Source organism: Prosopis cineraria, unplaced genomic scaffold (assembly GCF_029017545.1).
Source record: "Prosopis cineraria cultivar Desert tree isolate PC_DT_omini unplaced genomic scaffold, ASM2901754v1 PC5, whole genome shotgun sequence".
In the NCBI taxonomy this organism is placed as follows: Eukaryota; Viridiplantae; Streptophyta; class Magnoliopsida; order Fabales; family Fabaceae; genus Prosopis; species Prosopis cineraria.
The window spans coordinates 24472548-24486467 of record NW_026555336.1 but is presented as its reverse complement, the minus strand read 5'-3'; the positions used below and the strand labels follow the sequence as shown (position 1 = coordinate 24486467).

General features: G+C 33.3%; 2 protein-coding genes across 2 annotated transcripts; both read right to left on the bottom strand.

Moving 5' to 3' along the window:
• Positions 1-1060: 1060 nt before the first annotated feature.
• On the bottom strand, positions 1061-5771 carry LOC129311711 (UDP-glucose 4-epimerase GEPI48-like). The gene is given in 9 exon segments (XM_054954130.1): positions 1061-1419; positions 1695-1786; positions 3728-3810; positions 3943-4021; positions 4376-4504; positions 4506-4604; positions 4816-4917; positions 5379-5514; positions 5631-5771. Coding segments are annotated over 8 exon segments (720 nt in total). The 5' UTR covers positions 5403-5514; positions 5631-5771; the 3' UTR covers positions 1061-1307.
• A 770-nt stretch (positions 5772-6541) lies between these two features.
• LOC129311712 (UDP-glucose 4-epimerase GEPI48-like) lies at positions 6542-6823 on the bottom strand. Its single transcript, XM_054954132.1, has one exon. It carries the CDS (start codon positions 6821-6823, stop codon positions 6542-6544), a length of 282 nt encoding a protein of 93 aa, XP_054810107.1.
• Between the last annotated feature and the right edge of the window lie 7097 nt (positions 6824-13920).

Here is a 13920-nt window from a genome sequence, read left to right as displayed (position 1 = left end):
TTGATTGATACAAAGACCTCCTTGAGACTTTTTTTCCCAGGTAAAATAGGATACAAAGATTCTTTTCTTAAAGTGGCAATAAAAAAAAAAAACTTTATTCTTTAAAATATTACACCTAAACCGTCTTAGCATAAGCAGTGAAGAGAGAATGGACAGAAGTGTGAAAAGATTTCACTTCCCACCCTTTTAACTTTTATGATTCTAGCAGAGAGGTTTAGGAATTATATTTTTATTAAATGATTAATAAATTTCATAAACTCTAAATTATTGCATAAATGGTATTATAGACCTTGAATTCTTAAAATGTATAAAAAAATTCTCTCAACTTCTAAATTTTAAACACTTTAAATCTCGTCATTAAGTTAAAAAAAAATTCATTATTTTTGTAATCATGGGCCCAGTCACAATAATATAGTATTCATTTTGATTATTAAAAATAACAATTTTTTCTTTAATTTAACGATAAGATTTTAGACACTCATAATTTAAAAATTAAAAAAAGTGTTTATAGATTTTAATTCAAGATTTAGGATGTTATTTGCATGATAATTTAAATTATAGGATGCTCATTAACCGTTTGTTAAAATTAGCGTTATAGCATTTGTTTTGAGGGACTAAGAAGATTTCACTATTAAAACATACATGATTGCTTTTGATTGGGGATAATTGTCATTAAGATCAAGATCCTCATCGAAGAACTATGGATGAAAACAGAAGGGCTTATTTATATTCTGAAAAAGAAAAAGAAAAGAAAAGAAAAACTTGCTCAAAAATGTATTTTTCTATTATCCGCTTTAAAAAATAAAATTAAAAATTATTTTGAAGAACCAAAAATCAGACCATCTTTTAAATATTTTGTTATTTTTTACACTACAAAACTAGAAACAAAATATCATATTTTCATCAATGATAATTATGTTAATAAAATAAATTATTCTTTCACCCCTTATTTCATCAATTTAGTTCAAATAGATTTTTTCACTTTTTGTTTCCCAGTCTTGTCCTAAAAAACTATTCTACACAATTATTTTAAGAATATAAAAACAGAAAACAGAACCCAGAAAGTAGAACTAGTTTTAAACTGAAAATCTTGTCCAGTATCCCTTGTATAAATAACCTGTACAGCAAAAGCAAGAGAATCTTTAACAATTATTTTACAACTTAAAATTCCTAGTTTAACGCCACCCAACAAAAGAGATCAGTTACTATATTTCACAATTATTTTACAATTTAAATTCCTTTTTTAATCGATTTCACAAGCCCTGGGTATATCGGGGCTGGCAAGAGACCCCAGAAGAGATCAGTAACTATATTTCACAATTAGCATTACTTGGGGAATCCTGTGATTGATAGCCATAAGGGTTTTTGCTAGCCCAATTCCATAGATCACGGCACATATCTTCAATGCTATATTTTGCCCTGTAAGGAAGATAAACACGTGAAACAGAAAATAATTCTGGCCCCAAAAAAAAAAAAAAAAAGAAAAACAGAGACCAAATAATTACAACATAGAATTTATTGAAACCAACGAAACAACAAATTTTAGTTTTGGACTCTCTTTGCAGTTAACGAGATTTTGAGTATGTGAGCATATTCTTACATTGGAACAATAGAAGATTAATTGGATAGTTTCAAAAAAAAAAAAAAAAAATCCAGGCCCGGTATCTGGACCATTCAAAGTAGATAACACTCACTTCCAGTTGAGTTCTCTCTCTGCTTTTTCTGTTGATGCATAAACAATTTCAGCATCACCTGTCCTTCGCCCAGCCATCACAAGTGGGATTTTCTGTACAGTAAAATAAAATAATTTAATGAATCAATATGATATAAAAGAATTACAGCATTAGTTAGCCTATATTAGGTTGGGATTTCAAAAGGAAAACAATTCCACAGCCAATGCATTGTTCTCAAAGCATGTTGTTCCTGGGGAACTATCCTAAAAAACTACGTTGTTCTATCTTCTTCATTGTCTACCATCTTTTTTCCCCATCTTTTCTAAGTAAAGGTTCTACACTATGATAACTTTGAGAAGCTGTATATTTTGTTGCTAAAAAAAAAAAAAAAAAGAAGCTGTATATTTTGATTTTTCATAAAAGCAGAGAAATCAATTCAGCCAAATGTTTCAAATTTGTGCAAAGGAATATCATTTTAGCGCCTAAACATCAAAACTCCAAATTTACTAGATAACTGTAGATTAAAAAAATGGGCTGTAGATTAAAAAAATGGGTTAAGATTTTTTTTTCCCCTAAACTATTCTCTAAGAAGCACCTACTATCCTAAACTATTTGTCATAACAATTTCGCACCTAAAGTAAAAACATAATGTATTTTCCTTTGACATTAAATACTCCAATGTTGACTATTAAAAATGCTGATTGGCACTTAAGTCTCACTGAAAATGCCACTCGTCATGCTAGGTGAATCCAAGTTACGATACATTTTGACCTGTGTACTATTCTCTGAGAAACACCCAGTATCCTAAAATATTTGTTGTATAGCAATTTCACCTCTAAAGTAATTAAAATGTAGCATATTTCCAAACTCACCTAGCACAACAAGTGGCATTTTTTGTCAAACTTAAGTTCCAATCCGCATTTTTAACAATCAACGTTAGGGCATTTTAACATCAGGAAAAATATGCTATGTTTTAATTACTATAAAGGCGAAATTGTTATGACAATTAACTTAGAATATTGAGTTCTCGTTGGAGAATAGTTCAAAGATAAAAATGCACATTGACCTAAAAAATTTTATTAAATAACTAGAAGCGAGAACCACAGCACAAATATTCTAAGCTTGTAAACTGCTTTATTCTCTACCAAGTTTTAGAACAACCCATCCACAAAAAGAAAAGAAATATGCGAAGAAAGCAACAAATTTAAAAGAAAAAAAGGTTAAAGACCAAATGCACCCATGAACGTTGCCTCTCACCTCTATAACTCTTCATTCATCTCTCCCTCCCTCCCTCCCTCCCTCATTCTTAGAAGTCATGAACGACCTATTCCTTCCTCTCTCTCACACACACACTCTTCTGCAACTCCTCCATCCATATACCTATTATTCCTCTCTCTCTCTCTCCCCCCCCCCTCCACCCAACCCACCTGCAAGACAGGATTGGGGAAGCCTCAACACAATCATTGGTAAGCTGAAAGCTGCCTACAAGGAGCACGGCGGCTCGCCGGAGACAAAGCTCAGTGCTCAGCTAACTGAGGTCCACAAAAATGGGACCTACCAATGGCTGGGGCTTAACGGGAAGACCCAAGTCATGATGGAGTACGACAATGACAAGGGAGCCATGTGATCCAGCATGAAGTAGCAGGACAGAATTACCTTTCTTCTAACCCTCTCCTTTCCTCTCACCCTCTTTCCAAACTGAACTTGTGGGGTGGCTGGAACTATGGTGGGACCACCAAAGGAAGAACAAGCGGTTGAATGGGTGAAGAAGAGCTTGTCTTGGTTTAGTGACTTCTGAGAATGAGAGTGAGAGAGATAAGTGAGGAGTTGCAGGAGCAATCGAGAGGCAGCGTTCAGCCGTTCATGCATTATGAAAATGTGAGAGAGAAAGTTAAATGAATGTGGGCCCCGCAATTTTGAAGAAATGGCCATTTGTTGAAACTAAACGGAAGGTGCCTAATGCTCCATTTTTTTATAGCTGATGAATTTCTTTGCCTCACCTCAAGAAAGAAAAATGGTTATATTGACTGGATTGGAAATAATCTGTCCATTACCTTTCCAGAGACTTTTTCAAAAGCTTTAACCATCTCTAAGACTGATGTTCCCTTTCCTGTTCCTAAATTATACACCTCACAACCTACATATACGCACCATAAATTTCACATGTGATCAATTCTAACAAAAGCACAAGAGACACCTCCATCCTTCACAGAACCAACGTACTGTAATAATAACTGGACAAGAAAATAATGATAAATTAGAGGGATACCTATATGAGAATCATATAGTTTATGTAGTGCAGCAACATGCCCATCTGCTAAATCAACAACATGAATATAATCACGCACCTGATAAAAAAGATAAGATCCATTGAGTTAGACTCATTGGTGAAGAAATGAAAAGTAAATCTTAAATAAAATGAAATATATCATGTAATGGACCATTCAAGTCCAATGAGGAAAGACTTTTTAATCAGAAATACCCACAAGGGAATTCAAGCAGGAAGGGTTGTGAGAAATTAAAGACCCAATTGTAATTTGTTAGAGTTCAGGATTTCCACAACATATGAACTAATGCATGTGTAGTAGTATTCCAAACTAAGAAACAGTTGGTAGACTTCACACTTGAGTATCTGTATTGTTAAAAATTCATGCAACTTTTCAAGGCGATGTTGCAAAGTCTTAGACTAGAAAAGAACATACCCCAGTGCCATCAACTGTATTATAATCATTTCCAAACACTGTCAGTGCAGGGCGTCTGCCAACTGCTACTTGTTGAACAAATGGCATGAGATTGTTTGGAATTCCACGAGGATCCTCACCAATATAACCCACTGGGATGAGCACCAACTGGGTTGAAGTATCTCAACAATATCATTTTCCATTCAGAATCTGCCTGGTAGATATCACGACAAATTTCTTCAACTGTAAGCTGAAACAGAAACCTTTTCAGACATCATTAATAGATTCCATGATAAACATTACTATCAGTGTCACTGATATTCACCAAATCATAGAGTGCAAGGGAAAGAAATCATTGTCAATTTCAAAGAATTCATATCAAAATTATTTATACTTTTAGTTTCTTTCACCCCCAAATTCATTTTCCAACAAAAATACAGCGAACAACATTCTATTTGCACCTTGGTACGTCCATATGGGTTCAATGCAGAGAGTGGAGACTCTTCTGTACAGGGAACCTCCTTGGGCCAACCATATACAGTTGCTGAAGATGAGAACACAAGCTGAAATCATGCAGAAAATAGATTAGTCAAAAACAGAAAAACGCAGCACCAAGACTAAATAATATTTATTAATCTTAGGAGACACCTCAAGGTGAGAGCACCTAAAAAAGAAAAAAAATCAAGATTTCATTTTACAATAGTTCATAAAGGCTTCTACTTTATCTCCTTGATAGTGAGGACACCAAATACTTCACTGACACTTCAATTGGTTTCTGTGAAGGAGTGGTGTCACCAAAGCAGCACCCAGATAATGGAACAATATAAAAATATTCCTTTATAGCTGTCGAGGTCAAGTACCAGAACTAAATATATTTGTGAATTTAGCACAATTTCGAAGAAAAACTTTCAACAAGGATGATTCATAAATTCTGACAACATTGATTACATTCCTTTCATGCTATCTATGAAAAAGAAGCCTATCACGAGACTTCCAGTGATTAAGAAGAAAGAAACAGATTTACCTTCTTGCATCCACGGGCAGCCATGACTTCCAAGAGGGTGATTGTCCCAATCAAGTTGTTTTTGTAATAAAGTAAGGGTTTTTGCACACTTTCACCCACAGCTTTTAACCCAGCAAAATGTATGACAGCATCAAATCTGCATTTAGTAAAGAAATCAGAAACAGATTTTAGGTACTTGATGAGATACAACTATAAGAAACCACGGACATTGCAATTTTTTCCTAGAACAGAAACTTCTGCCATAATACGTACTGTGTGGAAGCAAAAATTTCTTCAAGTGCAGCTCTGTCCCGGAGGTCCACCAGCAATAGCCAACTTATAATGCAAGCAATAGATCATCCAAAAAACAAGTGAACTATAATTATGTTGGCCTGTTTAGTGTTTAGATATCAAGATGTGAAAAATTACTTGAAGCCCTTGGTAGCTGATTTTTTTCCTTTCCAGCAGAAACTTGGTACCAGAGTTTAACACCAACAAAAATATTTGAAAGTTGAAACCATTACACGCACAGTGGATTTGATAGCCCAGAAAAACAACAGTACTTATAAATTGACTTCATCTATCCTTTCCAAGTACAAAAGAAAAAAAAAAAGAAAAATACTTCGTGTATGTATATATGTACGCATGTGCATATGTATAGATATAAACATATATGAGTATATATACATATGCATACCAATACACACATATCTGTACCAGAGTCTACAGCTGAAGAGCTCAAATTTTGACTTAAATGCACAAGGCACCAAGTATCAGTCAAGCTTGAGTCAAATAGGGCAAGCAAAGCAAGCAATTTGGCTACAAAAAGAGGAAAATGGAAAAAAGAAAAAACATTCTGCAAAATCAGTAAAATAGAAAAGATTGGATCGAACTAGAAAATAAACCTCATTTTATTCCTACTTATTTTACATCAAAAAGCACCTGAGTAATTCCTAAACTGACAGGAAACATGAGGCAAAAATTTTGAAACATATATAAATTACGCGTGTCGGCGTCGCTTTATGAGCCAAAACTTTTGTGTTCAAGGCCAACGGCAATCACATATTGAGAAGAAAGGAACGTCAAATAAAGATAGCTTGAATCTGAATGTGACAAATTAAAACAGCAGGGCAAGAATTGGTACTTGGTAAATAAACCTACATAAAAAATGAATACTAAAATTCCTAGCTCTCAGAAACATAAACTGGCAAAAACCAAACTGTGATGCTTAGAAGCACATGCAACAAAATTGATCGGAAGGTATAGGTAACTGTGAGGACCTTGTAAACGGAAAGATTATTGCCGAATTCACCAGCTAGCTCCCTAACTCTGCGCATAGCAACCTCAGAAGAATTATTAAGATTGTCGAGGGCGACGGCCTTAAAACCACCGAGCAAGAGCTGGAGAACGGTGTGGGAACCAATGTAACCGGCTCCACCGGTAACCAAAACGACCTTCGTCACCATGCCTGAACTGTCAAGACGAAGAGAGAATGACGATTGAAGAGAACTTGAATGACACTTACCACGGAAGCTGCCAGAAGGCCGCTTTATATAAACGCGCTAGGAGAAAGCCAGAAATTCTGTACGTGTTCACTAATCACAACTGTGACGTAAGCGTTACATAGATAGAGAGAGAGCGCGCGCGCGAGAGCGCAAAACACAGAGAGACACAGGACGCACGATATTCAGGTAAAAAAAAACCGGACACACAATATCGCTGGCTTAAATTTTAGCAAAGAGCGAATTCTATATTGCAATCATTTAATTCGTTAATTTTATAGAGGATCTTTTAAATCATTTAATTCTATATTGTTAGTCCCAGTAATAGAAAATATTTATAGTATGATTTTAAATGTTAACATGTTAAATTTAATTTTTTAAAAAAATAAATATGACTAGATTGAAATATCATCCTTTAATACTTTGGAAATACATTTGGATATCAAGTGAGTGTGGCAGTCTGGGTCGTTAAAAATCACTTTTAGAGTTTAATTATTATTGGTATGTGTGAAGAACATTATTTGAAAGAGGACAATTTTTTAAATGATGTTCAAATTCTTTGATAAATTAGTCTAATGCATCACAGCAATTAGTTATAGGATTACTATGAAAAACCAAAAAAAGAAAGAGAAATAATTTGGATATATGGATTTTGATGTTGATTTTAGATTTAAAATCTCATTTTAAATCTAGAATCCTTTATTTGAGTGGTATAATAATTGAGAAAATAGCATCTAAGGATCACTATGTGATATTTATATTGCATAAGGACCAAATGATTTTCTATTTATGCTACAATCCTCTAGTCCTTCTTTGATATTAATTTCATAAGCAAAATGATGGAATTGCCCCTTAAGTAACCAAAAAACAAAAAAAAAAAAGAAATCGTACTGTCACGGGCATCGACTGTTGGACCACTATCAGTGGTAAGGTCGCCAAAGCCCCTGCTATCGATAGGGATCACTGAAGCTTTGGCGTCGGCAATATTTCATTTCAAAGAAATTGGTTTAGGTGGCCAAAAAAGGGTTTGATCGCATGATCCTTGGCCATCTAAAAAGATTGGTGGCCTAATGGCCACCATACTGTAACATCCCGAAATTTTAAGACTCAGATTTATTAAAAAAATAAAATAAAATATTTATAATTAAATTAAAATTTAGAATAGTTTGATAGAGGTCTAAAGTTTGAATTTTACTAAGCAAAAGTTAGGTTTTATTCTATTTTAACAATGGAAAAAATTACCAAAGTTATGCAGAGTAGACGAAAAAGTTATGCAGATAATTGTCATAAGGACCTGTCTTTTGAGGTTAGGGATCATGTGTTTCTCAAGGTTTCCACACTGACGGGCGTTGGACACTCAATTCAGGCTAAGAAGTTGTCTCCAAGATATATGGGTCCTTTTGAGGTTTTGAAGAAAGTTAGGCTGGTGGCTTATCAGTTAGCATTGCCGCCTTAGTTAACGGGTCTACACAATGTGTTTCATGTGGCGCAGTTGAAGAAGTACCAACCAGACCTGTCCCATGTGATAGAACCTGATAAGGTTGAAATTCAAGAGAATTTAACCTACCGAACTGAACCAAATCATATTGTAGATGCTGAGGATAAGCAGCTCAAAAATAAGACAATCCGGTTAGTAAAAATGATTTGGAAAGAAACGACTTCAAGAGATGCAACCTGAGAAACTGAGGATCAAATGAGGAAGGAGTATCCACAATTGTTTTCCTAGGTATGTTTCTCTCTTTGATTCATGCATTAGCTTGGATTTTGGGGACAAAATCCTTTTTAAAGGAGGAGAGAATGTAACATCCCGAAATTTTAAGACTCAAATTTATTTAAAAAATATAAAATATTTATAATTAAATTAAAATTTAGAATAGTTTGATAGAGGTCCAGAATTTAAATTTTACCAAGCAAAAGTTGAGTTTTATTTTATTTTTAACTATAAAAAAATTACCAAAGCTGACCCGAGCTTTTGTGCTATAATAAAAAATATTGGACCCTTTCTTGTAATTTTTTTCAAAGTATTATATCAACTTTTTTAAGGAGAAAATGAACGCAAAAACGCAGGAAAAAAAGAACAAAGAGCACGAGAGAGTGAGAGGAAGAAGAGAAGAGAAAGAGAAGGAGTTGGGTTTAGATCTAGAAGGCTTTACGACCGTTGCGAGCTCGGCTACACAATAGGTAAACTCCCTACTTCAATCCTCTTTCTTTTCTCTTGATTTTCTTAAATTTTTGGAAGAGAAAATTTTTGAATTTTGATCTCAAAGGCTTTATTCTTGTAATCTTTTGTTTTTTTGGATCCTAGGGAAGATGTTTTGAGTTTCTATATAGTGATCTAATGTTTTGAGTGAATAATTGGATGAAAAGAGGTGTTTTGAGCACAAATTAAACCCTGAGAGATTGGGTTTCGCTCCTCAATGGTTTAAGCTTATGGATTTAGTTATAATTTTGCTATTTAAGCCCAATAAGATTTAAATTAAAGTTTGGTTTTCATTATAAGGGCTAATGGTGAAAGTTGGTGACACTAAGTGAAGGTTTTTAATTGATAAAAAATTATATAAATTAGAAATTAGCCTAGTGATGGCTAATAAATGTTTTTGGTGGTTAAATGATACTATGTGAATGATTGGTTTAATATATGGACCATTAGGATGGATTATGACTCATTGACCCAAGTTGTGTGGTATGAGTTATAGTCTTCGTTAATGCTATTTGTCATGATAAGTGATATGGACCACTTATATGTTGTAGGAATTGTTGGTGAAACTTATTGAGAAGTTAAGGAACAAGCTAAGTTCTATTTTGTACAAGAGGAACTTTTTTGGTACCAAAGGGTCTAGGTAACAGGGGAATTTATATTTTTTATTACTTTATTTTAGCTATTTTTGAATAAATATTACTAACTATCATGCATTACATGTTTTAAAAGATTAAATGTGTTTTATAAGGGGTTATGGGGTACTGCTTTGATTATAGTGTAAATATATTTTTTTAATTGTTTAACAACAATGTTTTTATGGAAATGAGATTTGTTTATATGTATTGTAATCATAAAGAATAGAAGTTGCACTAAAGGAAGTGTAACTAAGTAAGGTACCTTAGATAGGCTAAGGAACCGTTTAAGGGAGATTTATAAATGTTATACTACCTTAGAGTATTGATGTGGTCAATACTCGGGAAAGGTAGACACGAATAAAAGGCATGATCTCGGTGGGAGTTCACCAATAAGAAGGTGTGGACTTTTGATATTCTATGGTACACTGCCAGTACTCGATGTTGCCTTACGTATTGTAGGCTCAGTGCACTAAAGTGTTTAGTGTATTGAGTATTTGACACCTCTCAATGAGGGAGGAAATCTGACATATGAAGTGTGAGGTTGAGTGCTTAGGCCAAGGTAGCCTTCACATAGAGAGTAAGTCGGGCTGGCTCTGGGAGGGAGTTAACTTTGACTGCTCAGGATTCACGTCGAAGGGGCATAGGCGATTCGGTGAATTAAATCATGTCTTAGATTATGTTTTATGCCTGTGGAAGTATAAGTAGGTATAAGATTTACCTGCGAGTTAAAGAGTGCCAAGGCGCATTCTGTTGGTCATGAAAGGCCTTATGAAAGGCCATATCGGCCTATGTCATGCATTCATGCATTTTAAATAGCTAAATTATATACTATGTTGAATTTATTATTCGTTTATTCGATTATGGCTTACTTTGTAATAATCAATGTAGATTTCTCTATTACTAAGACTGTGGTTATATCACCCCTTTCTTTTCAATATTTTCAGGTCCAGGCGAAGGAACCAGTGGAGGATGGGGAAAGGAGCATAGCTAGGGGTTGTTTGTGAATTGTAAAGAATTGCAAGCCTTTTCTTTTGAGCAAATCTATTGTAATGTATTTAAGATTAGGGTGCCAGTAGGATGTGATTATGTATATGTGTGTAAGTATGTGTGGATTGTATGGCTTGTGTATGAATTTTTGTTTGCTTGTAGACTTGTGGGTAGGAAACTTGGCTATGGTGTGTGGTTTTGATGGATTTATTTGGTAGACTAAGTTTTCATTACAAGTAAATATTTATTTTGATATATATGTGATTTCACAAGCAAATGTAAAGTGGTTGTATTGCAAATGGTATGCTATGGGCAAACATATACCTTGGATAGAGAGAGTGGGTGCGTAGGCCCCACAGAGATCTCTGAGCCGAGTAAAAATGTTTAGCGTGTGTATTCATATGTGTATATGATATTTGGAATAGTTTTTGGCCACTCTTGTGTGATTTGTGCATTTTGGGAGTTTAGGGTCCATTTTGGGAAATGGCACCTGGGTGGTCAAATTTTGGTATAAAAGTTTTTTTATCATTTAAATATTCTATCAGGTATTTTTAGTCCTATTTGACGTGTTCAAAGTATTCCCACAGGTTTGTGACCATTAGGATGAGATTTGGATAATTTTGAAAATGGTTTTTACCAAAAAACTACACTTTTGCATCCGGGTGTCTAAATCTTAATTCGACCGTTGAATTTTTCTAAAATTTGGGTCACAAGTAAAACCTTTTATAAGCTTCGTGTGGGCTTTAGAATCACATCGATCGGATACCGAACAGAGAAACGGAGCACTTCAGAATTTGGTCTGGAGGAGCTGTCATGAGAGCAACATTGATGATGTTGCAACATGTACGAAATTCAATCCGTCTGTTGGATCTTTCCAAAATTTGGTATGATAATAGTACTATTTAAAAGTGACATTTGGGCTTTGAAATCGCTCCGATCAGAGGTCGGATGATGAAATAGTATGCCCCAAAAGTTAATTCGGAGGTGCTGTCATGACAGTTTTTTAGCTGTCATGACAGCAAAAACAACCAAATTTTTAATATGTCTAATTTTTAATCCGACTATTGGATCTTTTTAAATTTGGTACACTTATAGTATCATTTGAATGTGACGTGTAAGATTTAAAATTTCTTCGATCGGGGATCGGATGACAAAACAGTGCCTCCCGGAAGTTGGCCTGAGAGGGCTAATGCTGTCATGACAGCATCTTTTTTACCTCACTTTTGCTTGGCTTGTTTTTGTGCGCTATAGGCAAAACCTATAAATTTTTTTATTTAAAAAAAAGGTTTTAAATGTTTACTTTGCAATTGTGTATCTGCTTAGTGATTTAAATAGTTTATTTTCTAAGTTGGTTTTAGGATTAACTCCTTAACCACACTTAGTTTATTTGAATTGTGTAATTTTTGAATAACACTCGGGGCAAGTGTTACACAAGCCATTTAATAACAAATAACAAAAAAATATAAGTAATAAACCAGGCTTCTAACCACTTCTATATAATAACATAATTGTATATTGTTAATTTCTGAATAAAACTTGTTATTTTACAAATGTCATTTGTTAATCTAACATGGATAACTACAAATTGGGGGCTTCAAAACTTCGCTCATTTTATTTGTTAAATGTCCCAATATATTATTGTCAATTACAAATAGATTGTTGTTAAAATCAAATGAATACTTGTTAATGAATAACTAATATATACAAATAAACCCTTTCTATCAATTTTTCTAACTTGTTAAAACCATAATAGGTTGTTGTTCATTTCAAATGAATTATTGTTAAAATCATAACATTTTTAAAATAACAACAATTCATTTGAAATTGACAACAACCTATTATGGTTTTAACAAGTTAGAAAAATTGATAGGAAGCGTTTCAATGACAATTCATTTAAAATTAATAACAATCTATTATAATTTTAACAAGTTAGAAAAATTAATAGGAAAGATTTAGTCGTATATGTTAGTCATTCATTAACAAGTATCCATTTGGTTTCAGCAACAACTTATTTGTGATTGACAACAATACATTGGGATATTTAACAAATGAAATGAATGAAGTTTTGAAGCCCTCAATGTGTAATTATCCATCTCATATTAACAAATGACATTTATAAAATAACAACAATTTATTTGAAATTAACAACAATCTATTATGATTTTAACAAGTTAAAAAAATTAATAAGAAAAGTTTAATTGTATATGTTAGTCATTCATTAACAATTATCCGTTTGATTTTGACAACAATCTATTTGTGATTAATAACAATACATTAGGGTGTTCAATAAGTAAAGTGAGTGAAATTTTGAAACTCTCAATTTGTAATTATCCATGTTAAATTAATAAGTGACATTAGTAAAATAACAAGTTCCGTTCATAAATTAACAACACATCATTATATTACTACATGGAAGTGGTTAGAAGATTGGTTTACTACTTTTTTTTTTTTTTGCTTAATATATGTTATTAAATGGCTTGGTAGCTTAATCGCCACCAACCTTTTTAGATGACCAAGGGTTTGAAATAAAATGTCACTGGTGTTGGAGCTTCAATGACTTGCCACTGGTGACCCCTACCTGCAGCATGGGCTCCGACAGCCTCGCCGTCGGTGGTGGTCCAATGGACAGCACTGGCGATAGTGAGATTTCTTTTTTTCTGTTTTTTAACTACTTGAAGGTCATTTCAGTCTTTTTGCTTATGAAATTAACATGTAAGAAGGACGAAAGGACTACAGAGCTATTATGAAATTATTTGGTTCTTATCTCATATAAATATCACACAGTGATCCTTGGATGCTATTTTTCCATAATAATTTCACATTTTAACGCTTTAAAATCCTTTATCAAGACATATAGGATTCCCAATTGAAATAATATGTTAGATTGAGCATTTGAAATAACACGGTTAAAGTAAGAATTTAAAATTCTAAAGAATTTGTAATGATAAAAATTATTTGAAGTTGGATCAAATTAAAATCCATGAATTTTTATCTACCTAAATAATAAATTTGACCTAAATGCTTAATCCTAACACAACATAGTAGCATTTAAAATTATAATATCAGCATTTTTCATTAATAAACATAACAATATTAGAATTAAAAACTTAAAAGATATTTTATAAAATTAATAAATCAAATTAAATTTTGGTGAAATTATAGGATAAAAAACTCTTTGACCTATCATATTTACAGTTAGTACATATGCGTGTGTATTTCCATCATCAATATTTTTGGGA

Bases quoted from the DNA above. Each gene is read 5' to 3' on its own strand.
- LOC129311712 (XM_054954132.1), bottom strand. From the start codon at position 6,823: ATGGTGACGAAGGTCGTTTTGGTTACCGGTGGAGCCGGTTACATTGGT.